Raw genomic sequence first — 26,965 nt, 5'->3', positions numbered from 1 at the left:
TCCCTATCAAATACCAATGGCATTTATCACAGAATTAGACCAATAATTTAAAAATCTGTATGGAAACACAAAAGACCTCACATAGCCAAAATAATCTTGAGAAAGAACAAGGCTGGAGGAAGTCTTATGCTCCCTGATTTCAAACTATACTACGAAGCTACAGTGATGAAAAGTTTTATGGTACTGGAACAAAATAGCCCGGAAATGAGCTCATATTTCTATTGTCAATTAATTTATAACAAAGGAGGGAAGAATATACAATAGGGAAAAGATAGCCTCTTCAATAAATGGTGTTGGGAAAACTGGACAGCTATATGCAAAAGAATCAAACTGGGCTACTTTCTCCCACCATATACCAAAATCAACTCAAAATGGATTCAAAACTTAATAACACTTGAAACCATAAAAACCCCAGAAGAAAACACACGTAGTATGCTCTTTAACATTAGTCTTTCCAGTATCTTTTGGTGGAGATATGTATCCTCAGGCAAGAGAAACAAAAGTAAACAAACAATTGGGACTACGTCAAACTGAAAAGCTTTGGCACAGCAAAGGAAACTAAACAAAATGAAAAAGTTCTACTGAATTGGGAGAAGATATATCTGATAAGGGATTAATATCCAAAATATACAAAGAACTCTTAAAACCCAACTTCAAAAAAAAAAACCAATTGAAATAGGGGTAGAGGACCTCAAAAAGACATTTTTCCAAAAAAGACATACAGATGCCCAACAGACATATGGAAAGATGCTCAACATCACTAATCATCAGAGAAATGCAATCAAAACCACAATATCACCTCACATCTGTGTCAGAAGGCTGTCTTCAAGGCAAGTAACTAGTGTTGGTGAGCATGTGGAGGAAGGGAACCCTCTTGCACTCTTGGTGGGAATGTAAATTGGTACAACCACCATGGAAAACAGCATGGAGTTTCCTCAAAAAATTAAAAATGGAACTACCATACAATCCAGTAATTCCACGTCTGGGTATTTTTCCAACAAGAACACTAATTCAGTTAGATATATGCACCCTTGTGTTCCTTGCAGCATTATTTACAATAGCCAAGATATGGAAGCAACCTGTGTCTATGGTGTGTGTGTGTGTGTGTGTGTATGTACATATATATATAATTCAGTCATAAAAAAGAATGAAATCTTGCCACTTGTGACAACATGGATGGACCTGGAGGGTATTTTGCTACATGAAATAAGTCAGAGAGAGAAAAAAATACCGTATGGTTTCACTTATATGTGGAACATAAAAAACAAATGAACATACATTATAAAACAGATTCCTAGATGCAGAGAACAAACAGGTCATTCTTACAGTGCAGGGGGCTGGGGGATGAGTGAAATAAGTGAGGGAGATTAAGAAGTACAAACTTCCAGTTGCAAAATAGAGTCATGGGGATGAAATGGACAGCACTGGGAATATAATCAATAATATTGTAATATCTTTGTATGATGACAGATGGTAACTAGACTTATTGTGCTTATCATTTTGTAATATACAGAAACATCAAATCACTATGTTGTGCATCTAGGAAAAAATTCAAATTTTAAAATGTTTTTTGGTATTCTACTTTACTGCCTCTATTGGCTTTACAGCCACACCTTATAAAATTCTCTAGTTGCTGTAAGGAATACATTTATTGCAGTTTACCTTAAATAACATACCACTTCCAGTGTAATATATACATCTTATAAATGTGTACTTCCATTCATCCCATTACTTACAATTATCACGTATTTTACTTCTACATGTCCTTAGTTCTTAATTGCTGCTTTAAATTTTCTTCTGGTTAAACACTGTCATTTTCATTTTAATAGTCAATTAGATTTTAAATAATTTAAGGAATTAGAAAAATAATTTAAAATTTTCATTTCTGGAATTTCTTTCCTTCATGTAGATATATGTTTCACCAGATATCACTACCTTCAATGTGAAGAACCTCCTTTAAGATTTCTTGTAGTGCATATCTCCTGGTATCAAATTTTTTCAGTTTTCATTATAGGATATTTTCACTGGATATAGAATTTTAGTTTGACACCCTTTTTTAAACTTCAGCACTTTAAAGACATTGTTCCACTGTCTTGATTACATTTTTCTGGTAAGTTGTTCATTCTTCTTCTTGTTCACTGCTATGTGTCAAACTCTGACTGCTTTTTAAAATTTCTCATCTTTTTCAGCAATTGATCAGTTTCCTTTTAGTTATCCTGTTTACATCTTGAGTTTCTTGGATCTGTGAGTTTTTATTTTTTAAATCAAATTTGTAAATTTTTTAATCTTTATTTTTCCATATATATTTTTCTGCTCCCGTCACTCTTCCTCTCCTGGATCCAACTATACAGGTTAGACCATTTGTTATTTATCTCATATGTCAGGTTTTTTTTTTTTTTAAATCGTTTTGCTATGCTTTAGTTTGAGTAGTTCCAATTAACCTATCAAGTTCATTGATCTTTTTTTCTACAGTGTCTTGTATATTTTTATGCCCATGTAGTGAATTTTTCATTTAAGAATGTATTTTTCAGCTGTAGAATATATGGGTTTGTCTGTTTTTGTTTTTGTTGTTCTGAAACTCACCACCTATTCACTCAATGTAAACCTTTTTCTTTAATATTTTAAACATTTATATAGTAGCTTTTAAAGTGCTGTCTGCTATTTGTAACATCTGTGTCAACTCTGGATCCTTTTTTTTTTTTTTTTTTTTTTTTTTGTGGTACGCGGGCCTCTCACTGTCGCGGCCTCTCCTGCTGCGGAGCACCGGCTCCAGACGCGCAGGCCCAGCGGCCATGGCTCACGGGCCCAGCCGCTCCACGACATGTGGGATCCTCCCGGACCGGGGCACGAACCTGTGTCCCATGCATCGGCAGGCGGACTCTCAACCACTGCGCTACCAGGGAAGCCCTCTGGATCTATTTTGATGGCTTTTTTCTCTGGTTATGTCACACTTTCTTGTCTTCACACCTAATAATTTTTTATTGCATATTGTATAATGTGGATGCTGTGATGTTGCTAAGGATCTGGATTTTGCTGTCTTCCTTTAGAGAGTGTCCAGTTCTGTGGTGGCAGGCAGTTAATTTACTGGCAAATACGTGTGATCCTGTTGAGGACTGGTTTTAGAGTAATGTGGATTTATAGTAACTGTATTCCCAAGGGTTGGCCTGTTTGGGGTCTCAACTGAATGCCTGGCTTTTTTTTTCTTTCTTTCACTTTAAAAAAAGATAAAGTTGAACAAAGTTCACATACTCAGACTGCTTAAAACACAGAGCCATGACTAAATCTTATTTTTATTGTATTATTTTCAAAACCCCAAAGAGGTTCTGCTTTTTAATCATTCTTTCAAGAGCTAGACTTTTGAGGGATGAAAGAGATGCCCACATCATGGTATGACTAGTAAAAATATTTAGTGCTTTCCTCCCTCCCTGAATAGGTAGTTGATACTGATGAATAATGAAAGATTTGGAATTATGGGACAGAAATTGATCAACTTAAGAGTACAAGAGTATATTACATCAGAGAATAAGCTTTAATGTTACATGCAACATAGGACAGCTAGGTCTGAGAGAGAATTGAGAAATGTGAGGTTGCTAAAAATGAAATTATTCACCAGGGCCTTTAGGGCCCGGGGCCTTTAGGGCCTTTAGGGCCCTTCTGAAGTTTTATTTTCCTTGAAGTCTTTTTGTGCGTGTATGTGAACACTCTCATTGCAAAAATGCTATTGGTCGGGTAAAAGAAAACTTTTGAGACACAAGGGGATGTCAACAGTTTTTATCCTTCCCTAGAAACCATCTTTATAACAATGTCATTTTCAATTTAGAATCGACATTAAGAAAAACATCCAATCCAACTCATTCAGAACTCAAAAGAACAAACAAGAAAGTGCTCAATCAAGTGCATGAAAGGATGTTATACCATATCAATAGATGTGAAACTAATCTGAAAAAGTTACCATTATAAAAACTGGGTAAGTCATTTCTAAAACCAAGTTAATCATACATGACAGTTATCAAGAGTGTAAGAATTCATCTGAAACAGCTAGTTGTAGATGTCTATTCCAAACAATTCTATTTTAAGGTGAATTGTTATTCTGTAAGCACATAACATTGCAATAACATGAACAGAAAAATACTTTTAGTCCATTTTTTAATACTAAAAAAAAAAAAAAGAGGGACTTCCCTGGTGGCACAGTTGTTAAGAATCCACCTGCCAATACTGGGGACATGGGTTTGATTCCTGGTCCAGGAAGATCCCACATGCCACAGAGCAACTAATCCTGTGTGCCACAACTACTGAGCCTGCGCTCTAGAGCCCGCGAGCCGCAACTACTAAAGCCCGCGCACCCAGAGCCTGTGCTCCGCAACAAGAAGCCACAGCAATGAGAAGCCCACGCACTGCAATGAAGAGTAGCCCCCACTCACTGCAATTAGAGAAAGCCCGTGCACAGCAACGAAGACCCAATGCAGCCATAAATAAATAAATAAATAAATAAAATAGAAATAGACTTTGAATAAACACATTCCAGGTGAAATAAATTTTACCAAAAAAAAAAGAGAAAAAGACTTCAGAAATTCAATTTGCCATGGAGAACTTCACAAGTAACACTTTTCTTGTCTAATACTAAATTTCTGGGGATCTGCATGAAAACACAAGACATTAAGCACACCTAAATATAAATCAAGATAGAACATAATTCAATAAATAACCAAAGGATTAAATGCTATGTCATCTCCAGTGAACAAATTTCAAAGTAATCACCTTGAGAATAGAAAAGACAGGTTTTAACTTTTTCAATTTTAATGTTTAATAATTCTGGTAATACTCAAAAAGTATTGCAATATTATAAGTACTTATGCCCAAATATCTTAAGTTTCAGTGACAGAACTTAACTCAGTGTTAACAAAGGAATAAATTGTTCCATTCAAAATTTATTGAACTGCAAATAGTATTATGCTAGTTAACTAGAGAATATATCTCTAAAAAATATCTCAGCAGGTTCCTGGATGTCTCAGTATATGCCAACATTATTGGACTGTTTAAATTAGAAGCTGAAACTATGAATTACCTGTCAAGGTTTCAACAATAAAAATTTTAAAAGCCCATATTTGTTAATAAATTAGATTTATACAATTGATAATTTCAAAATAAATAAAACCTGAGTAGTATATGCCCTCTACTTCCACCCACCCTCAGCATCTATCTGTACCTTTTTACATCCCATTTTCTTTTAGACTGGTGTGTCTCAAGCTTTAATAAGCATACATATTCCTTGAGGATCTCATTAAGATGTAATTTCTGATTCAGTAAGTCTGTTGTGGGTCCTGAGAGTCTACCTTTCTAACAAGCCAGAAATGAAGCTGATGCTATCTTTGAACCACCCTTTGAGCAGCAAGGTGACCCAATATATAAAGTGAGGGAAACCTCTGGCCTAATGACTGTGGTTTTATAGATTCAATGCTGTCATATTTTGTAATCAAACATAAATAAGCAACAATGATCACAAAAAATGTCTTGGAAGAAAAGAATGTTTTAGTTAAGTGAGAACTTAAAGTATACCAAATTGGCAGTGTTTCTATTTGTCTGACAATTAATTGACACCTTTGATACATTATAATGTAATTAGGACACCAAATTCTGGTAACTTTAAAAAATAGTTACTATAGCTTGAGGCTCTCTCAGTTAATTCAAGTTCAGAAAATTCAAGCCAGTACACTGTAAAACCACTATTAAAAATCTTTAATGGTAAAGTGTTCATATAAATTACTTGTAAACCTGCTCTAAGCTATCCCATCTCCTCCTCCTCTTTCAACAAATAAATGCTGCTTTTTTTTCTTCTGTCTTGTAGCTAAACAGCGTGTAACACCCAGTGCCCCTCCCTTTAAAAATCGAACAAAATTGTCTCCAACCAAAGGACCCAATGCAAAAAGGTTGGCTTCTTTAACACACTCATATGTATATGCATCTATTTCCACAGGATTACCCTTACATGTGATTGGCTGGCTTGAGTTGTGGCCCAGGTAACACCCTTGCTCCTTCAGAAAGGACAGATTGGGATGAGAACCTATCAATACTACTGCTGCAGAGAGCTTAAATATTTTTTTTAATCCAGAGATATTTTGAAGAATGCATTTCATGTCCGACTTAAAGGAAAGCACATGGTGCTCAGGAAAACTGGTATAATCAGATAAAAGATTTGAGTCTAAAGAATATGACTGAGTACACATCATATGATAGACTTTATGGTATTCTGGATAAAGCTTTTTGGGAAGCTGTTTGAAAATTAAGCTTGGATCAGTTACTCGTCTGCGAAATACATGAATCACAGGGACATTATTGTTGTAAGCACACAGTACTGCATCAGCTGCGGTAAGCCCAGAACCTACAATTAACACTGGATCCACTTTGCCACACAACTGTCCTTTGCTTATAGCGGCTCCAAATTCAGGCATTGAATGAAACACAAAAGGAAAATCTTCCCCATCAATTTCCAAACGGCCAGGAGAATCCAATGTTCCGGTTGCCAGAGCTACATTTTCAGCAAAGAGACAGAAGGGAATATGGGAACCATCTCTTATTCGCTGATAACCCCTGATTTCCCAGTTTCTCTTGGTAAATTTTGACTTCTCTATCTGTAAATGCTGTGTTGAAATATCTCTGTCTTGACCATCATTATCAACTTGATCTCTGTAGAGTCTTGATACAGAGGTAATGTAAGTATTCTCTCTGAAATTCTTCTGAAGACCCATGACTTTTACATAATGTTTATAGTAGCGAGCTATTTCCTCTGGCATAACTCGATCCCCTTTTAGGTTCCTATAAAAAGAAAAGGAAATATATTCTATGAGGATAATACTTTTAGTTTCCATGATTAGCACTTCTCCATCTAGTAAACTATTACATCTTTTTAATTCCTCTGGACTGTCCAAGCTAAAGCTAACACTTACCATAACACTTTACAAAGAAAGAAAGCCTTTCCTTTTCTTTAAAAATGTTAATAAATTAGTTTATCAATGGAGGAAGTCCCATGAGGGTAGAGATTGTATTTAATGCATCTTTGTTTCCCCAATGCCTTGTATAAGTATCTGTTCAGATTAGCTGCCTTTATCAATAAACTTTTATTAAATAAATGGATTAAAATGTGGATATCTGAAAATTAGACTATTTTAGTCTATGTCACAATTGTAATCTAAATAATTCAGTCTATAGCTATACTATTCAGTCTGTATTCTATTTAACTATTGACTGAATTGTTTACAACCATTGAGATATTACAGGTCTGACTGCAATACATATACTTCTCAAACATAATATCTAGACATGATTTTTAATAAGTTGCTTTCTGTTTTCCTAATGACCAAAAATAATTCAGATCAGTCTTTTGCTGAACAAAATCATATTTAAGTAGATAACAGTTCTCTCTCTGTGTTTTCCTACTCATAAAGAGATCTATAAATATAAGCTGCTCTTTATGAAAAAAGCACGTTAATACATCTTTTATTTTTCACTTGAAATTTAAAGCAATGGGCATTAGTATCCTTAAACAATGCCCCAATTAGAAGTAAGTAGAAATAAAAACACCAAATCAGGGAATTCCCTGGTGGTCCAGTGGTAAGGACTCCGTGCTTTCACTGCCGATGGCCGGGGTTTGATCCCTGGTTGGGGAACTAAGATCCCATAAGCCATGCAGTGGGGCCAAGAAAACCCAGAAAAAACACCAAATCATTTCACATAATTCAGTGTAACTTGTAACTGGAAGAAGTTCAAAGTTTAATGACTAATAATTAAGATTTAGAATGTATTAACTCAATTTGTACAGAAACCCTATGTAATAGTTACTATTATTATTATCTTCATTTTGCAAACTAGGAAGTTGATAGCTAGTTTAAGTTATTTGACCAAGGTCATAACATTAGAAGGTACAGAGTCAGGATTTAAACCCTGCCAATCTCTAGAGGTCTAAGAGTCTTAACACTATGCAAGGGCAGGAACTAAAGCTAATATTTATCACAAGATTCATTTTCACATATTACTTAAACACACAATATGCTCAATTTAGAAGGATGAACACTCTGGTATGTAAATCATAAAGCTTTCTTTCCCTTTCTTACCCACATCATAAAGGGAAAAATATGTTGAGCAATTTCACTTTCTTACTTACGAAAATCAAGAACTTGTACAATTTGCCTGATTTTGCAACTTAACATTTCAAACCCATATAAAATTCCTTTTTAAAAACCCAAAAGTCATATTTGAAAGGTTTAAATTTACTCTGGTCTAAATTTACTTTCCTTAAATCTTCTTAAATTAAGGATAATTACTGTAGATTAACATGGTTTCTATCTAGCAGAAAGTCAAGCATTCAAACATTACAGCCCTGTTCTAACAAAGGTTGAGTAACTTCCTGCTTTAATTTATTGTTTCTGGCAGCAAAGTAGAGTAGATTCTGTGTATTAGTAGTTCCTATCTATAGGAATGAAAATGGCTTGAAAATGATAGGGCTTTTCATATTTCTTTTTAAATTTTGGGTTCTTTCTCCCAAATAAATACAAAATAAACTTTTATTCTTTCAAGTTGAGATTTTCATATTTTCTTTGTTTTAAAATTAATTTTCATTGAGGTATAGTTGTTTTACAATGTTGTGTTAGGGGATTTTCATATTTTCTATTCTCATATTTTAGTATTCTTATTAAATATTCACCTCTACAGCCAAGTAGGCAATCACATCACGGATTCTATTTTATTCCATCATTCTAAATTATTCATTATATATATTCTGGTTTCTCTTCAGATCATATAAATCTTAAGCGTTTTAAAATTATTCATTATATATACTCTTCTACTCTGAAAAGTCAAATACTTTAGGTATGTATACATGAGATATGCATACATGAAGTTATATATCCATTCATAAAAATAAGTTATATATATCCACTGATAAAAATAAGTAAATAAGGAAAGGATATGTAGGTGGACAAGAAAGTAACAAAACAGAGTGGTTTAACAGGAGAGTGGGATAAAACTATGATTAACAATCTGTAGACAAGCCCTTACTTCTGTGTGCTTAGTTTTATAAAATCTCTAAATAGAAACTAGCTCATAACCACTGCTGCAAAGAGGTTTTATTTGAAAGACAGATGCATCAATATTATTCATCTAAGACAGGATCACAGCTAGTTTGAGATTTGCTGACAGACTCCCATTGTACACCAAAATTTTAATAGTTTTATCTTTACCTTCGTTTGCTAGATACCCAATCTTTAAATTTAAGTCCAGGTAGCTCCATCCAATTTCCAAAGCTGATTGTCAACATCGAGCCTTCCATATTCTATTTGAATAAAAAATGTACAATCAAAAAACACATTTTATCAGTAACAAGGTTTTTTTTTCTTTTTTTTTAACCAAAGCCATCTCATTTACTATAATTAAGTCTGGATAAGCAGAGCTCTAATAAATCCTAAATGGTTGTGTAAATCACCTCTGGAAATTTATTCCAATTAACTTTCAAATATTTTCAACACTTGGTAGTATCTATATTCCTTCTTTCATGTAACTATATATTTATAAATCAGATTTACAATATTACCCAATGCCTATAATCAACATAATTAGATGCAGAATATCGTGTTAGAGGAGCAAATCAGTATTTTCATTTTAAACAAAAGGGGAAAAGTTCATTCATTTCTAACGCTTTAAATGTCTTTCCATTTTAATATTATTAACAAATCTTTTCTTTTTTTTGCGGTACGCGGTCCTCTCACTGCTGTGGCCTCTCCCGTTGCGGAGCACAGGCTCTGGACACACAGGATCAGCGGCCATGGCTCACGGGCTCAGCCGCTCTGTGGCATGTGGGATCCTCCCGGACTGGGGCACAAACCTGCGTCCCCTGCATCGGCAGGCGGACTCTCAACCACTGCGTCACCAGGGAAGCCCAACAAATTTTTTTAAATGGGCAGCAAAATGGCTTCCCCCCCACCCCAATCAATTATGATTGTGAAGTCTAAGCTGGTTTCAATATAGCAGGCATCGCTTTCTAAAACTAGGGAAATAAGTTAGTGGTTGCCTGATTAAAAACAGACTCACTGCTGAGGCTAATGCTGCCTTTAAGGAAGTGAGCCCCTTCAAGCTTGCCCTACTTCTACTTTGCTCAGTACAAAGCAAGAAAAGCCCAAGGGCCAAAAGCACCTTTCCCAATGATCTCTTTCAACCAACTCTTTTAGGCTATGCCTTCTTTTATCTGAACACTTCTTGTCCTGTTTCTACACAGCCCAGTATTGGGAATGGGACTTGTTATTATTATTAGCTAACATTTACAGAGCACTTACTATGTGCTACGGCTTATAAAGTCATATTATTTGTGACAGTACAAGATCACCAAAGGAAGAGAATGTAGCAAGTTGCCACTGCTTTGAAGCAGGCTGGGCCTGATACTAGGATTAGAACCAAGTTTCAGGTATATATCGCTTTAGCACTGATTCAAATATGTTTTTAGTAATCAAGGCTTATCCATACTTTAACTTTCCTGAATGTAAGTGGGAGAAATGAAGTAACAGAGATCAAATATTGCCTGCACATTTTTCCAAGCAGAAAATATATATGTACAATAAAACCTCAGGAATTTATAGAAGGTTCTCTAAAAACTTAAAAAATATATTATGGCTTTTCCAATAAATGCAGTTTTATTAAGAATGCTACTTATTAACAAAGCAAATATAAACATGTAAGCTAAAAGGCACAGATATTTTGATAGTTGCTATCCATTACTATAAAGGTAATTAAGATGAAAAAGTCAGTGATATAATCTATAAAGTCCCCAAATACTCTGAAACAATCGTTTGATAAATGTAAACAACTTTTAGCCATATAACATTGCACTAATATAGGAATATCCAACTGAAGTTTATACTAAAGATTTGATATTTAAAGTTAAAATTCCCATGAAGTCTTTATTTCATAACACAGCAAAAATTATTTAACATTTATTTGTACAAGTGAGCACTCACCACACACTAGACACTGTACTAACTGCTAAGGACACAGGAGTGAAGAATAATTATTAGTTGCTGCCCGCTAATGAAATATGCTGAATCTTTATGTTGATAGTCCTCTGGTTTAACCTCTGCTATGGACTGAATTGTATCACCCCCCAAATCCACATGCTGAAACCCTAACCCCCCAACGTTATGGCACTTGGAGATGGGGCCTTTGGAAGGTAATTAGGGCTAGATGAGGTCATGAGGCTGATGCCCTCATAACAGGATTAGTGGCTTTACAAGAAGAGAGTTCACACTCTCTTTGCTACATAAGGATATGCAAGAAAGCAGCTGTCTGCAAGCCAGAAAAAGAGCCCTCACCATAAACTGAATCATCTGGCACCTTGATCTTGGACTTTCCAGCCTTCAAAGTGTGAATCTGTTGTTTAAGACACTCAGTCTATGGTATTTTATTTTAGCAGCCCAAGCAGACTAATACAAACTTTTTTCTTTTACATTTTTCATTTAAGATCTTGAAAATGTAGGGAAATAATACATATTAGAATGAAATACTGTGTGAAATTTTGTAAACTCTACAATGAATAAATGAATTAAAAATGTTGTACTATAAAAAAAAATGTACTATGCAAAACATCTTGAAATATTTTCTGTATAATTCTTAGAGAAACACTTATTCTAAGACATTATCACTAATCAAATTTGGCTTAATTTCTACTAGTAATTAATTCATATTTATCCAAACACATTAAAATTCTCAGATAAAGATGTGGTAATCATCATATATAATATTATATCATAATGTTTAAGAATCAAAATGGTCTTATCAAGATGACGTATAATAATTCACATTCACTAAAATGCTAAGGAAAATATACTCACATGCCAAGCTCCACCAGGTGGACCTTTACCAAGAACTAAGTGAGGGATATAATGATGCTGTTCCAATTTCCAATGCAAAATGGATGGATAATCATACCCAAAGTCAGCATCTGGATGAAGAAGTGCGTCGAAAAGTACTGCAACAGGATTGGATGATCGACCCTCAAGGCCCTCAGACAAGTACTCTAAGTCCTGAATTTTTTTTTTTTAAAGAAAGAAAAAAGGCAGATAGAATTTGGAAAAACAAACAAAAAAACTCCGGCTAACATAATAATAGTGAAGACCATTATTGTAATCCAGCATTTCCTATAGAGTGTGCTACAAAACACTGACATTCCTTGAGATCTTAATAGATTCTCTGGTCAAATGAGTACGGGAAAAGGTTGGGTTTCAAAAAGCTAATCAGATCATTTTACTATAAAACTTGAAGATGCCTTTAATATGCTAGTATGCCTTACTATGTCTACCATGACACTCTAATAATAAAAAGCAGCATTTCCCAAACTTACCAGAGCATAGAGCACCTATTAAACTCCATCAGGAAATAATTTGTGAAATTCTGCTCTAATTAATTCAGGAAAATAAATGGAAGCAACTCAGCAGAATATATTTACAATTCTAAAATTAAAATGTTAGGTGTTACTTAGAAGAAAAGGTTTTCAGCTAAGAAATACAATGCTTATATAGTAGAAAACTAACCTTGTCTCAGTATAAATAAATTTAAAAGCATCAACATGTGAAAAATAATACCTGATCAACAATGGAAAGATGTCTCGCTTCTTCTAATTTGCTATGTAAGATTGTGTTTGGATGTATTGCTTCTGATGATAAATATGGTCTGTAGCCTGACAGCATATAAGAAAGGCAGATTCCTGAGGGTCCATTTCCTATTAAAAAAAAAAAAGGTGGAGAGGGGTGTATCTTGCATCTTAATACTCATGTTCTTTGGCTTTTCTATTTCACAGATGGTTTTTCTCCTTCACCAATTCTTCTTTCTCTAAACTCTCAAAGCCAAGTATTCACAAGAGAAGATTTTTGTCTTCTCTCCTATTTTCTTTTGGGAGTCTCACCTACTCAAAGCTTCAACTCTCTATGCTACTAACCCTCAAAATTAGATATCTAGGCTGACCTCTTACCCCAAAAATATATCCCAAATTTCCATATGCCACTTCTTCACCTCACTGAACCACTAATAACTTAATCACAATGTGTTCAAAAGCAAATTCATGAGTTCTTCCATTTTGGTGCCCTCTCCTTTAAACCTCATTCCTTTGCTGGTATGATACTTACCAGGAAAATCCTAAGTTAATCAGGTTCTGGTTTAAACGTATTTTGTCACCTATATCCATTCAGTTGCCTTTGTTATTCTCACTCATATATTCTCACTCGGAAGACAAAAATCTCTTCTTGTTCCTCTTCAAGATTCACCTACTTCAAATCATTTCACATTCTACATTCAAATGAGTTCTCATAACAGAGTTCTCATTATGTTACCCGCACTATGTTACCCACTCTACCCAAAGCCCTTCATTGCTTGTTTCTTCTATCCAGTGTTCTCCATGTTCTGGTCTCAACCATCTTTCAAGTCCCACCTCTTAATAATTTCCCTCCTGTATTTCTATATCCTTTACCCAAAACCAAACTGGATTTTTTGTTGTTGTTGAACTCCAACAACTACTTTGATTTCTGTAGTTCTTTTAGTCTGGGTTGCCACTTCTCTATTATATCCATCTACCAAAAATTTAATCTATCTGGGACAACTGTAAGCCATCAGAAAAATATCCTGTTCCTTGTCTAATATTTTGCCCCAAATAAGCTCAAAGATATAAACATGAAAAGTAACATCATAATATTAGGAAAGAGGTTAATATTTCTACTTATAATGCTGTAGCAAGAAGCCTTTAAGTACAACACAAAACTCAAAAGACAGAAAGGAAAATAAACCATTTGACTTCATAAAATTTTTTTTAAATGGCAAATACTGGGAGTTAAGATCTGAGGTAAAGAGCTAATTTCCTTGAATCAAAAAGAAAGAGACAAAACTAAAGAAAAATCATGATACCAACAGAAATAGAAAACAACATTTGAGAAAACCCAACACTTATTCATGTAAAAACTCTCAACAAACAACAGAGGGGAAATTCCTTAACTCGACAAAGAGTATCTACAAAAATCCTACAGCTAACATCATAATTAATGGTGAGAAATTAGGGGGGTTTTCCCTATAAGATCAAGAAAAGGATGTCTCTTCTCACCTTTCCTACTCATCACACACCTTAATGGAAATCCCAGCTAATGCACTAAGACTAGAAAAGGAAATTAAAGGTATACAGATTGGGAAAGAAGAAACAAAACTGTCTTTGTTTGTAAATGCCATGATTATCTATGTCAAAAGTCCCAAAGAATTTACCAAAAAAAACCTCCTGGAAGTAACAAGCAATTATGTTGCATGAAAAAGGTTAATATATACAAGTCAATTGCTTTCCTACAGACCAGTAATGAACAAGTAGAATGTGAAATTAAATACACAACCCCACTTATATTTGCAAGAAATACTTGGGTATAAGTCTAACAAAATTCACATAAGATCTAAATGAGAAAAACCACAAAACTCTGATGAAAGAGATCAAAGAATATCTAATTGATGGAAAGCTATTCCATGTTCATGGATAGAATGATTCAATATTGTTAAGATGTCAGTTCTTCCCAACTTGATCTACAGATTTGATGCAATCAAAATAAAAATCCCAGCAAGTTACTTTGTGGATATTGGCAAACTGATTCTAAAGTTAAACGGAAGGGCAAAAGACCCAGAACTGCCAATATAATATTGAAGAACAAAGTTAGGGCTAATACCATCCAACTTCATCTTACTGTAAAACTACAGTCAATAAGACAGTGTGGAAATGAAAGAATATATAAATGAATGGAACAGAATAGACAGCCAAGAGATAGATCCTCACAAATACAGTCAACTTATTTTTGACAAAAGAGCGAAGGCAATGCAATGGAGAAAGGATAATCTTTTCAACAAATGGTACTAGAACAAATGGACATCCACATGTAAAAAATGTGAATCTAGATACTAACTTTATATCTTTACAAAAATGAATTAAAACAGATTATAGACCTAAATATAAAACATAAAATTATAAAACATCTAGAAAATAACTATGAGAAAATCTAGGTGACGTTGGGTTTGGTAATGAGTTTTTAGATATAACACCAAAAGCAAGATCTATGAAAGAAAAAAACTGATATGCAGGACTTCTTAAAACTTATGCTCTGCCAAGTAACTGTTAAGAGAATGAAAAGGCAAGTCACAGACTAGGAGCAAATATCTGCAAAACATGTATTTGATAAAGTACTTGTTTCTAACATATACAAAGAACTCTTAAATCTCAACCATAAGAAAACCACCAACACAATCAATTAAAAAGTAGGGAAAAGCTCTGTACCTCAAGGTATAGAGATGGAATATAAGCATATGAGAAATTACTCAACATTGTATATCATTACAGAACTGCAAATTAAAACAAGATACTACACACCTATCAGAATGGCTAAACCCCAAAACACAGACAGTATCAAATGTTTCCAAGGATGTGGAACAACAGGAACTCTCATTCATAGTTGCTGGGAATGCAAAATGATACAGTCACTTTGGAAGACAATTTGACAGTTTCTTAAAAAGCTAAACATAGTCTTACCATATGACCCAGCAATCACACTCCTAGGTGGGTTGAAAACTTAATGGCCATGCAAAAATCTGCACATAAATGTTTGCAGCACTTTACTCATAAATGTCAAACACTGTAAGCAACCAAGATGTGCTTCAATAAGCGAATGGATAAACTGAAACATCCATACAATGCAATAGTATCCAGTGATAAAAAGAAATGAGTATCAAGCCATGAAAAGACAGAGAGAAGGATCTTAAATGCATATTGCTAAGTCAAATAAGCCAGTCTGAAAAGGCTACATACAGTGATTCCATATATATGACATTCTGGAAAAGGCAAAACTATAGAGATAGTAAAAGATCAGTTGTTACCAAGGTTTGATAGTTGAAGGAAAGGATTAATGGGTGGAACACAGGAGGTTTTTAGGGCAGTGAAACTATTTTATATGATGTTATAATACATGACATTATACACCCAGCAAAACCCATAGAACTGTACAACCCAAAGAGTGAACCCTAATGTGCACTATAGATTTTAGTTAATAATAATGTATAAAAACAGTGGTTCATCAATTGTGACAAATGTACCACACCAAAGCAAGATGTTAATAAAAGGGGGTTGGGAAGGAGAAGAAAAGGAATATATAATAAAGATGTTAATAAAAGGTATAAAAGGGGGTTGGGAGAGTATTTACAGAAATATTCTCTGTAATTTGTTTCATTTTCCTATAGACTTAAACTGCTCTAAATAAAGCCTATTAAAATAAATACTGACTATACGAAAAATAGTGGGAGTTAATATCTCAAAGAATCAAAAAGAAATAACACTCAAAAGACAATACAAAAAGAATACAAATAAACAGTTCATAGAGAAATATATACACAGGCAGAATGTGCCCCAACTCCCAAAGATTTCCCATTCCTAACCCCAAGAACCTGAGCGTGTTACCTTACAGAGAAAAACGACTTTGTAGATGTGATTAAATTAAGGACCGTGAGCTAGAGAGAGTAGCCTGGATTATCCAGGTGGGCCCAATCTAATCACACAAGTCCTTAAAAACAGAGACCCTTTCCCACCTGTGGTAAGGAGGAACCATAACTATGAAAGGTTAAAAGAGAAACAACACTGCTGGCTTTGAAGATGCAGAAGGGGTCCAGGAGCCAAGGAATACTAGCCTCTAGAAACTGGGAAAGCAAGGAAACATTCTATCTACCCTAGAGCCTCCAAAAGGAATGCAGCCCTGCTGATACCTTGATTTTAGCCCAGTGAGACCACTGTTGGACTTCTGTTCTATAGAACAGTTAAATACATTTATGTTGTTAAAGCCACCAGGTTTGCGGTAATGTGTTATGACAGCAACAGAAAACCAATTACATACATTAAGGAAATTAGCCCTTTATTATGATCAGCTGGCAGTGCTACTGCCAGCAATAATAGCCCTATATACATGAGGTTAAGCTACGCTTTGGCTAGCTGAGGCAAAATAGGAACAGATTGTTTTGGGGGAAGTAAGGTGCAGATGAAAGTAGTTTTTCCTTTTCTGACCCTGCCATAGCCCAACTAGAACACGAAGACATAGGTTCCTTTGCCTATGGCAAGACATCCAGGATGGAAAACCAGGGTTGGATATAAGTGGGAAATGAACGTGAGATTTAGTTTCCAAGATATCTTGGATGAGAAATACTGCAAACACTGTCAGCTCCCCTAGAGGGGAATCTAGTGTAGAACTATCTTGCTTTCCTTCCTTCCTTCCTTTACTGAATCTCCTATGGAGAGATGTCAATATGCCAGACAGAGCACAGGACTTTCCTCTCCATTAACTTGAAACAAGTCAAAGAAACTAAGGAAGTTGTATGCCATCAAGGTACATTATGTCCCATAATTCCTTCCTTTGGCTTGGTTTCACACTATAGTACTTGTCAAACTTCATGAGTTTGAATATTAAAGATACATATGACAGGTAATTAAATACATGCAATAAAACAAAATCATAAAATTTTATAATTTTGAATTAGGTTTTATTAATAACTTAATTTTTAATCTTATATACCTATCTATTGAGGTGGTACAATAGATATACAATAGTAACATATGGTTAAAATATTATAAACCTAACTGTAGAGTACTATAATGTTCTTTACTAACTGAGCACTGACTACTAACTTGCACAGGTTACTCAACTACTGAGTTTCCCTGTCTGTCCATACCCTACAACCTCAGAGGGCTATAGCGTTTTAAGGCATAATCCAATAATGTACACAGAATGCTCTATACAGGGCTCTAATAACATTGGTTATCATCATTATCATGACACTGTCATATAAGTAACACAACTGATAAGACTACTGATATTTTAAAATAATAGAGTAATATCAACCCTTCAATGAAAAAATGTTCTATTCTAACACAGAATCTAATATCAGATCAACCAATTCCTCTCTCCAAGGATTTGGTTATTGGTTATTTAAAAATATTAAGCAACCTAAGAATACTTTTCAATACAATCCTAAGAACTTATGCTATGCAACTGTGCATTTATAAAAGTAGTAAGGATCAGAACTGTAATTTTAAGAGATAAAATGCAATAAAACTTACCTATTACTACCACAGGCAAAGTCACTGATGAATCTTCAAGTAAAGAAGTTTCTTCAACTAATGGCATAGCTTTAACTTTTCGCCCCAAATTATCACCAAAATATTGCACTAAGGAATTAAAAATCTCTCCTTCAGTTTCAGGGTCACTATAGTTTCTTTTAAAAGGAAAATATGGAACAAAAACAAAACAACAGATATACAGTCAATATAGCCTTTATAAAAATCTGTCTTTTATTCAGATTTTATTTAGGCCATAAAATATTCAATAGTTCCATAAAAGGAGAAAAGGAAATCCTTTTGATTAATGCTTTCAAATTAGTACCTTAGCCACGTCAATGTACACCACTTTGCTAGAAATCCTAAATACAGTGGTCCCTCGGTATCCAAGGGGGGTTGGTTCCAGAACCCCACCCTCACTCCCCAAATACCAAAATCCATGGATCCTCAAGTCCCTTATATAAAATGGCATACTATTTGCATATAACCTACCTACATCCTCCCACATAGTTTAAACCATCTCTAGATTACTTATACCACCTAATACAATGTAAATGCTATGTATGTAGTTGCCTGCATGCAGCCAATTCAAGTTTAGCTTTTTGGAACTTTCTGGAATTTTTTCTTTCCCAAATATTTTCCATCTGCAGTTGGTTGGATCCATGGAGGCAGAACATGTGGATATGGAGGGCTGAATGTAGCTGCTCATGTCTCTTTAATGCCTTGAAGGCAAGTCTTAAATAAGAAGCTATTTTTAATGACCAAAGACATAACATTGTATTAGGGATTTTTATAATTCTGAGATCTCCTAGGACTGGAAAGTTTCTCATTCACTTTTTTCTCATTAGTAAAAAGATGAGTGCAATAGAGGTAGTATATTTGGGAAAAAACAGTCACATAATACTTTAAGGAAAAGTTACTGAACTTATATATTACAAATGGTGCATTTTGGTAAAAAAATAAGGTTTATACATCTTATTCTCAAAGAGATACTGAAAAATGCAAAGATCTTAACATTAATTTCCAGTCTACCTTCTTTCCCAACTGCCTCCCTAGAAACTAGTTTTGGCGTTCTGACAAGCTCATGTAATAAATGGAGTATCCTTTGAACACAGTTAGTTTTGCATTATACTAGAGATAACTTCAGAACAGAATTCCTGAATTATTTTTCATTTTCATATAGTCAGAAACAGGCCAATGTCTGAAAATATTAAACAGTACTGACCAGTGGGTGAGTGTGATTACTATTCCTAAAATGATAAACATGGGAATGGATCAGTTATTTCACAGGACTCACTGATCCTTGGGCGAGGATGACACATGGAAAGAATTAGGCAGAGACCAAAATTTCTGCTTCCCTATAACCTTCCAAGTTCCCGAACTACCCCAGGATAGGGCAGAGTTCCCCAGGATACACTGATAGATTTCCCACCCCCAGTAATTGGGCTCCCCTAACAATACATGGCCCCTTTTGGCCAGAACTGATACCCTTTGGATATGGCTACTTAGGAAAGCCCCTCCTCACATTGCAAGCCTGCCCCTGAAAGAAGTCTTATGCTCAATCCATCCCTTTCAGAGCATTCCAACTCCCACCACTGATCAGATCCAGATGTACTGGCTGTCTTGCCTTCTGCTTCTTGACAACTGAACTCAACAAGGATATATTATACTTGAGCCTGTCCCTGATATTTCTCCAAAGTGTGTGCCCAGGACAGGTTCCCCAGCTTCCTTTGGATGCTTCTGATTAGTCCTTTTAGGTATCCAGGCCTCGTTAATATTATGGTGGTTGTAAAGGCCACAGTTCTTTTTCATGAGATGCAGACATCATGGCCAGTCTCCTCCTGACATCCCTATCTCAAACACTGTTGCTTCCATATATATAACCTGGAATTTAATTAATAAAAATGATCATCACTCTAAGATTCTGATAATTAAAAAGATGTCTCCTTCTTCAAACCCTAACAAATGTTTCACATTAATAAAAGGGCAGATATGCTGGGGGTTAGAGTCAACTTGAGACTATATAAATATTAAACTAGATACTTGAATATTATCTGATATCCTGTACACTCTGAGAGCAAACTGATAATCCTCTGAATGACTGAATGAAGGTACTTTAGCAGTTACTACCATATTTGATTTTATAAGCAAAACTCAATGATCTAAAATGCCTTGGTCAGTTTCTTAAGTCTAAAAATAAACACTGTGAAACAAATATTTAATATTTAAATTCCTTAAGAACAAAAAAATCATGGCTAGAAGTGTTGGCTTAAACTCCGAATCACTTTTACTTAAAGGTACAGTAGAATTCATTTTTTTAATAACTTATTAAGAAGCATTTAATATTCTAAGTCAAGATGTCTCAAGAAACCTTTTTTTTTTCTTGCAGGCCTCAGAATTTTAATATAGCTATCAATTCTATAAATTGACTATACATTTTGTTTTGAATTTTATTTATTTTTGTACAGCAAGTTCTTATTATTTATCTATGTTATACATATTAGTCAACCCCAATTTCCCAATCATATATGTCAATCCCAATCTCCCAATTCATCCCACCACCACCAACCCCGACTATACATTTTACAAGGATCTTTCATTACACTGGACTAGTCTTCTCAAATAATTGGTTTATACTTAAGAAAAAAGAGGTTAAGACAATTAGAAATAAAATGCCTCCTCTGTTAGGCTTCTATCAAGAAAGACAAAGTTTTCAAGAGCTCAAAAACATCAGAAAAACAACAGATCATCTGATCAGGCCTTAAACCAAGGTAAATAAATAGAGGGAACTTGGTAATGCTTTAAAAAAAAAGACCTTTAATGAGATATAATTCACATATAAAATTCACCCTTCTATTTATTTTTTTTTGGCGGCACCACTTGGCATGTGGGATCTTAGTTCCCTGACAGGGATTGCACTCACGCCCCCTGGAGTGGAAGCACGGAGACTTAACCACTGGACTGCCAGGGAAGTCCAAAATTCACCCTTTTAAAGTGTACAATTCAGGGTTCTAAGTAGTCACAAGGTTTTTCAATCACTACCAATAACTTCAGAGAAATTTTATCACCCCAAAAGTATATGCTGCACCCCTTAGCACTCATTCTTCATTCTTCCCTCCCTGCAGCCATTGGCGGCCACTAATCTACTGTCTTACTGACGCCTACTCTGGAAATTTCAAATAAATGGAACTCCTCATACATTATGTAGCCTTTTGTGTCTGGCTTCTTCCACTTAACATGTTTTCAAGGTTCACCCAGGTGGTAGGATATATTGGTACTTCATTCCTTTTTATGCCTGAATAATATTCCATTGTATATTACCCACTCATGAGCTGATGAACATTTGGATGGTTTCCACTTTTTGGCTATTACAAATATGCTATGAACATTCATATAAATTTTTGTGTGGATAAATGTTTTCATTTCTCTTAGGAGTGCATGCAATGGCTGGGCCGTAAACGCTATGTTTAACATCTTGAGGAATTAGCAAACTATTTTCCCAAGTGTGCATCATCTTACATTCCCACCAGTGATATGAGGGTCCCAATGTCTCCACATCCTCACCAGCATGTTATTTTTTGTGTTTTTTAGTTTAGCCACTCTAGTAGGTGTAAAGTAGCATCTCATTGCAGTTTTGATTAGCATTTCCCTAATGACTAATAATGTTAAGCATCTTTTCATGTGCTTATTGGCCATCTGTGTATCTTCTTTGGAGAATAATTCAAATTATTTGCCCACCTTCCAACTGGGCTGTCTTTTTTATTGTTGAGTTAAAAAAATTCTTTATATGTCCTGGATACAAGTCCCTTTTTGGATATATGATTTGTAAATATTTTCTCCCATTTTGTGGGTTGTCTTTTCACTTTCTTTATATTGTCTTTTAAATCACAAAAGTTTTAATTTTCGATCAAGTCCAATTTATTTTTTTCTTTTGTTGCTGTACTTTTGGTGTCATATCTAAGAAAGCACTGCCTAATCTAAGATTACAAACCTGTTTTCTTCTATGAGTTTTATAGTTCTAGTTCTTAAATTTAGGTCTTTCATCCATTTTGAGTTAACTTTTATATATAGTATGAGGTAGCAGTCCAACTTCATTCTTCTGCTTGTGAATATTCATCTGTCCTGGCAGCATTTGTTGAAAAGACTGATATTTCCCTTTTGTCTTGGGATCCCACAGAAATCAACTGACAACAAATGAAGGGAATTATTTCTGGACTCTCAATTCTATTCCATTGATCTATGTTTATCTTTATGCCAACGTAACACTGTCTTGATTACAGTTTCTTTGTAGTAAGTTGTAAAATTAGGAAGTGTGAATCCTCCAACTTTGTTCTTTTTTCAAGATTGTCTTGGCTATTCTGGGTTCCTTGTAATTCCATGTGACTTTTAGGATCTGCTCATCAATTTCTGAAAAAAAAAAGGCAGCTAGGATTTTGATAGGATTACACTGAATTTGTAGATAAATTCAAGGAATATTGCCATTATTGCCATCTTAAGAATACTAAGCTTTTCAATCCATGAACATGGGATTCCTTACCATTTATTTAGGCCTCCTTTCATTCTTTTCAATGTTTTCTAGTTTTCAATGTACAACTTTCACATTTCTTCTGTTAAATTTATTCCTAAATATTTCATTCTCTTTGATGCTAGTATAAACTGAATTGTTTTATCAATTTCACTGTCAGATTGTTCATTGTAAGTGTACAGAAATACAACTGATTTTTGTATGTTGATCTTGTATTCTGCAATATCACTGAATTCATTTACTAGATCTAGTAGGTTTTTGTGTGTGTGTGTGGGCCTCAAGCAATTTGACACTAGTCTCTCCCAAGACTCAAGTAGAGTATATACAGCCAAAGTTTTAGCTTATCTTAATTCTACAGAGTATATGTAATTTGTTCTGATTTTCTACTAACTGGTCATAGGTATAATCTTTGTGTATATAATCCATAATATTGGTATAAACTATTTGTAATAAACTTGCATGGTACTTGATAAATACTGGTTTAACACAGGCATGAAAAACTGAACCAAGAGAAGAAATGAAAATAAGGTTCACTGAATTTACATAAAGCAACAATGAAACAAAGACCTATTAGTAAGTATTCTTTCTAAAAAATTCAGAGTCTAAACTATAAATTTAGTATTGCTGTACATATTTTACAGTATATACATACTATATGCATACTGTGTTCACAGGTCTATGAACAGTGAAAATTTCCACTGCAGATATCCAATTTGCTGAATGTTTGTTCTATTTAAAACAAGTACTTGAGTAATAAAAAAATCCACTTTAAAAAAATCTACTTTTCCTTTGAGGCAGTAAATTGGAAAATATAATTAAATTTTAGGAATAGTAAAGAACAGCACTTTACACATATGCAGAAATAGTTACCTTATTCTTAGGCATCAAATTAGAAGACTATTTGAAATTTCAGATGATTTTAGATGCCTTCCATGTTGTGTTTTTGAAACATTATGGTCCAAAGACTCAAAACAAATTTAAAAGGATGGCACAGACATAATATTTGAATAACAAAACACTTTTCTCACACCAGCAATACTTTTCTAAATGATCCTTCAAAATGAAATGCTTTACTACCTGAGTTTAGTCTTTGGAAGCATGAGCTTAGATTTTTACCAAATTGATATTACCATAAGAAAAGAAGGTTCTAAAGTCACAAAGGAAGTCAGTCACACTCTTTATCTTCTAGAACAGGAAGTATGGAAGTTTTCTTCCTTGGAAAGTTAGGAGACAGTTCTCTCACAATATTTATTCTTTCAGATATAAGGCAAGATCCAAAATGTAGACACTGTCACTATTGGTTTTAAAATGTGCTCCTAATGAGATTACTCAAAAAAAAAAAATTGTGCTAGTAAATTATAAACCTTCTTCTAAGGAAATGTTTTAATTATTAAATAAACGTTTTCTTTTTTAAATTTTAGATAAGATAGAGCTGTTTATACAATGGAAATATGGTTTATCAATCACAATTTTTATTCTTTGGCTAGCAGGCTTGTTTTCCCTTATCCCTCAAGATCAAAATATAGCAAATACATTGTTTTCACCTCCTCCTCCACATTTCTGTACAAGGACGTAAGCACATGATATTTACTACCTAGGGTTAGTTGAACACGTATGAATCCCAAGCTGTGTCCTTAGAATTCAACTGTACCAAAAGGTGTCAAAAGGCTTTTGGACAGTACTTTCTAAAAAGCATATTATTTTCTCAGGGGCTTCAGTTTAACAAGTTTTCACTAGGCGAACTTGTTTTCTAAAGTTCTCCAAAGTGGATCTGATACTCTCAAATCACTGTCAAGTAGCACCACACAAATCTGCCTAGAATTTAATATCCAGCAGTTTATTACATAAAATAATTTTTAATATCCAGAATTTAGAGACTCCTACAAAACTCACTGAGAAGGTAGGCAAGCCTGGATTGCTGCTCTAGTTCAACAGGAATTCTGAGTCTTTTCTGTGCCTTACACACCTTTTGCAATTTGGTGAAGCCTCTGGACCTCTTCTTTGAATAATATTATTAAACACATAACAGGATTTACAAGGAAACTAAAAAGTAAACTTGGAATATGTTTTTATGTATTCCTCTATTGTATTAAATAACAAGTTCAGTGATGTAAAATAATTACTGTAATCTTGAAGAAATAAATAAACAGTATTTCTAGGTATCTGCAACAATTAATGTGGTATGAAAATATTTGTGATTTCTATTGATGACAAAGTCACAAATACTACTGTGATTTACTGCTTATATTCACAGTTGAAGAAAACAGATTTTGGTTAAAGTTGAGTGAAAATTCCTGGTACCTTTCTTTACATCCAAGTTCACTGGCCACCTAAAGTCTATATATGCAGCCCAATTTAAGAACTCTGATCAGAATTTCATATTTTACAAAAGAAGTTTTGCATATCATTATTCTAGCACATTCGTGTATATATAAGGCAAGGCACTTCACTAAAGTCTTCGCTAAGCTTATCTTTTCTTCACCACAAGGTTAAAACTAGTTTCAAATTGCTTTCGGTCTTTCTCTCCATAACTGAATGAAATGTTGGCCAACTGTGCTAGATCTAGTAAATAAACTTTTATTTTAAAATGTATTATCCGTATCACCCCTAAAAACGTTCCTCATAATGTTAGTCTAGAATCGCGACATTTTTCAAATTTCTACAATATATATGACTTACAATGACTGACATCTTAAAAGTCAGAAACATATTTGTAGCTAGAACATCACATTTTAAACATAGCTCCCTGCCTCCCTTCAACCCAGTAACTTACGTTATTAGATTTTTTTTTTTAAGAAAAAAAAATGTTTAAGGTGTGTGTGGGGCTGGGAGAACCTCACAACCCTTCACTAAAACTTTGCACTACTTTTAAGTCTCAGTTCGCCGTAACCGACTAGATCCGGGCCTAGCCGGTCCCGCAGTCCCGTGACTAGTACGGTCCAGGGAGAGGAAAAGGGGACAACAGAGGAGAGTCCCCCAGAGCCAGGAGCCAAGGCGGGGAACCTCGACTAGAAAGGAACCAGGAGGAAGCAGCAGCCGAGGCGGGAGGCCTCTGCAATTCAGGCGCTTGCCTTCCACCCCCGACCCGTCCCCGACACTCTAACCCGCGCGGCCTCTACCCATTTCGGCCCCTGCCCTGCCGCAGGGCCCCGCAGCACTCTAACCTCCGCCTGCCCCCTTTTCTTCCACGGTGGAGAAGTCACCTGAAATGACCGGCCAGGGAGCAGCGGCAGCACCACACGGGCATGGAGCGCGGCGCACGGGGCGCCCGAGCGCGACCGCCACGGCCACCTCCCTCGGCGGGGTTGCCCGTTCAGGACGCCCGCCCGGTTACGGGGTCCTCGGGGCGCCCGCGCCCCGCGCCTAGCCGTTGCAGCGGCTGCCGGAAGCTGCGGTTCAGCAGCCGGCCGGGCTCTGGAGCACCCAAGCCCGCTTCAGGAAAGCGGCTTCCGCTCCTCGACTACTGGCAGCCGGACGCCGGCGGCCTATGATCTCTGGGCGCCGCGAAGGGGGCGGAACGGGGCGGGGACGCTGCGACGGCTGCGGCGGAGGCGGGCGGGCTCCTCCTCGCAGGTGCGGAGGCGGTGGCGGCGGGCGAGGCCCGGGATTGGTGGAGCCGCGGCCAGAGCGAGGGGCCCGGCCTGAAGAAGTGTTGGCTGAGAGGGCGGGGGGCCGAGGCAGTCCGCCCACCAGACGGCTGGCGGTGGCTACTGGGGCCCGGGCCTCGGCCTGCGCCCTGCGGCGTGGGAGGTTGGCAAGGCTGGGAGGATGTGCGTCCTGAGTGCCGGATGACAAGGGGAAAAGGAAGAGCTACTAACCTCGGTAGCGGGACGGATAGGGGGAAATCCCTGCGTGATGCGCGGCCTCTGCGACCCGAGCACCCCAGTGTCTCCAGAGTCGGTCCACGCGGGCCTCTCACTGAGGACGCCCGGCAAGACCGAGATTCCCGCTCGACGAAAACCACTTTAGCGCCTTACCTCGCGCTGGCCTGGGCGCAGACGCCCGGAGCTTGCGCGCGCTTTTCGTTCTTGACCCTGCCTCACAATCGCCTGAGAGAACTCATCAAACCATGGGTGCCCGGGCCCCACCCCAAGGGTTCTGATGGGAGAAGTCTGGCTTTCCGACTGAGGCCCCCCTTCCTGAAGTGGCATCGCTGGTTAAAAATACAGGTGCTCAGCCCCGCCCCAGATTCACTGAGTACCTTTCATGGAGGGGGAAAGGGCAGGGACGTGTATTTTTTTAAGTCCCTCCAGGTGGTTATAATGCAAGAAAAATTAGAAAGTACCGAGTAATGA

At 36.0% G+C, this 26,965-nt stretch overlaps 1 protein-coding gene across 4 annotated transcripts; it reads right to left on the bottom strand.

Annotated features, from left to right (window-relative positions):
- Positions 1–3,051: 3,051 nt before the first annotated feature.
- On the bottom strand, positions 3,052–26,183 carry OSGIN2 (oxidative stress induced growth inhibitor family member 2). Of its 4 annotated transcripts, XM_059994868.1 has the most exons (7): positions 25,874–26,183; positions 22,137–22,552; positions 18,149–18,303; positions 12,621–12,757; positions 11,871–12,062; positions 9,234–9,325; positions 3,052–6,813 (listed from the first exon to the last, which is right to left on the bottom strand). In XM_059994868.1, exons 2-7 carry the CDS (start codon positions 22,238–22,240, stop codon positions 5,778–5,780), a joined length of 1,716 nt encoding a protein of 571 aa, XP_059850851.1. In that variant the 5' UTR covers positions 22,241–22,552; positions 25,874–26,183; the 3' UTR covers positions 3,052–5,777. The 4 variants fall into 4 exon arrangements, with proteins under 4 accessions (XP_059850851.1, XP_059850852.1, XP_059850853.1 ...); XM_059994869.1 differs by lacking the exon at positions 22,137–22,552; XM_059994870.1 differs by lacking the exon at positions 22,137–22,552 and having other exon boundaries at positions 25,835–25,911.
- Between the last annotated feature and the right edge of the window lie 782 nt (positions 26,184–26,965).

The sequence above is a fragment of the Delphinus delphis genome, chromosome 17, assembly GCF_949987515.2.
Source record: "Delphinus delphis chromosome 17, mDelDel1.2, whole genome shotgun sequence".
NCBI lineage: Eukaryota > Metazoa > Chordata > Mammalia > Artiodactyla > Delphinidae > Delphinus > Delphinus delphis.
The sequence above is the reverse complement of the archived record's forward strand: the minus strand, read 5'-3'. Positions and strand labels throughout refer to the sequence as shown.

Excerpts from the sequence above, each read along its gene's own strand:
- OSGIN2 (XM_059994868.1), bottom strand. The coding sequence starts at position 22,240 with ATGAAGTTGGACTGCTACCTCATACTATATATAAAAGTTAACTCAAAA. Across the intron at positions 12,758-18,148 it reads TTTGCCTGTGGTAGTAATAG|GAAATGGACCCTCAGGAATC; the intron begins GTAAGTTTTATT and ends TTTTTTTAATAG. Across the intron at positions 12,063-12,620 it reads ATCTTTCCATTGTTGATCAG|GACTTAGAGTACTTGTCTGA; the intron begins GTATTATTTTTC and ends AAAAAAATTCAG.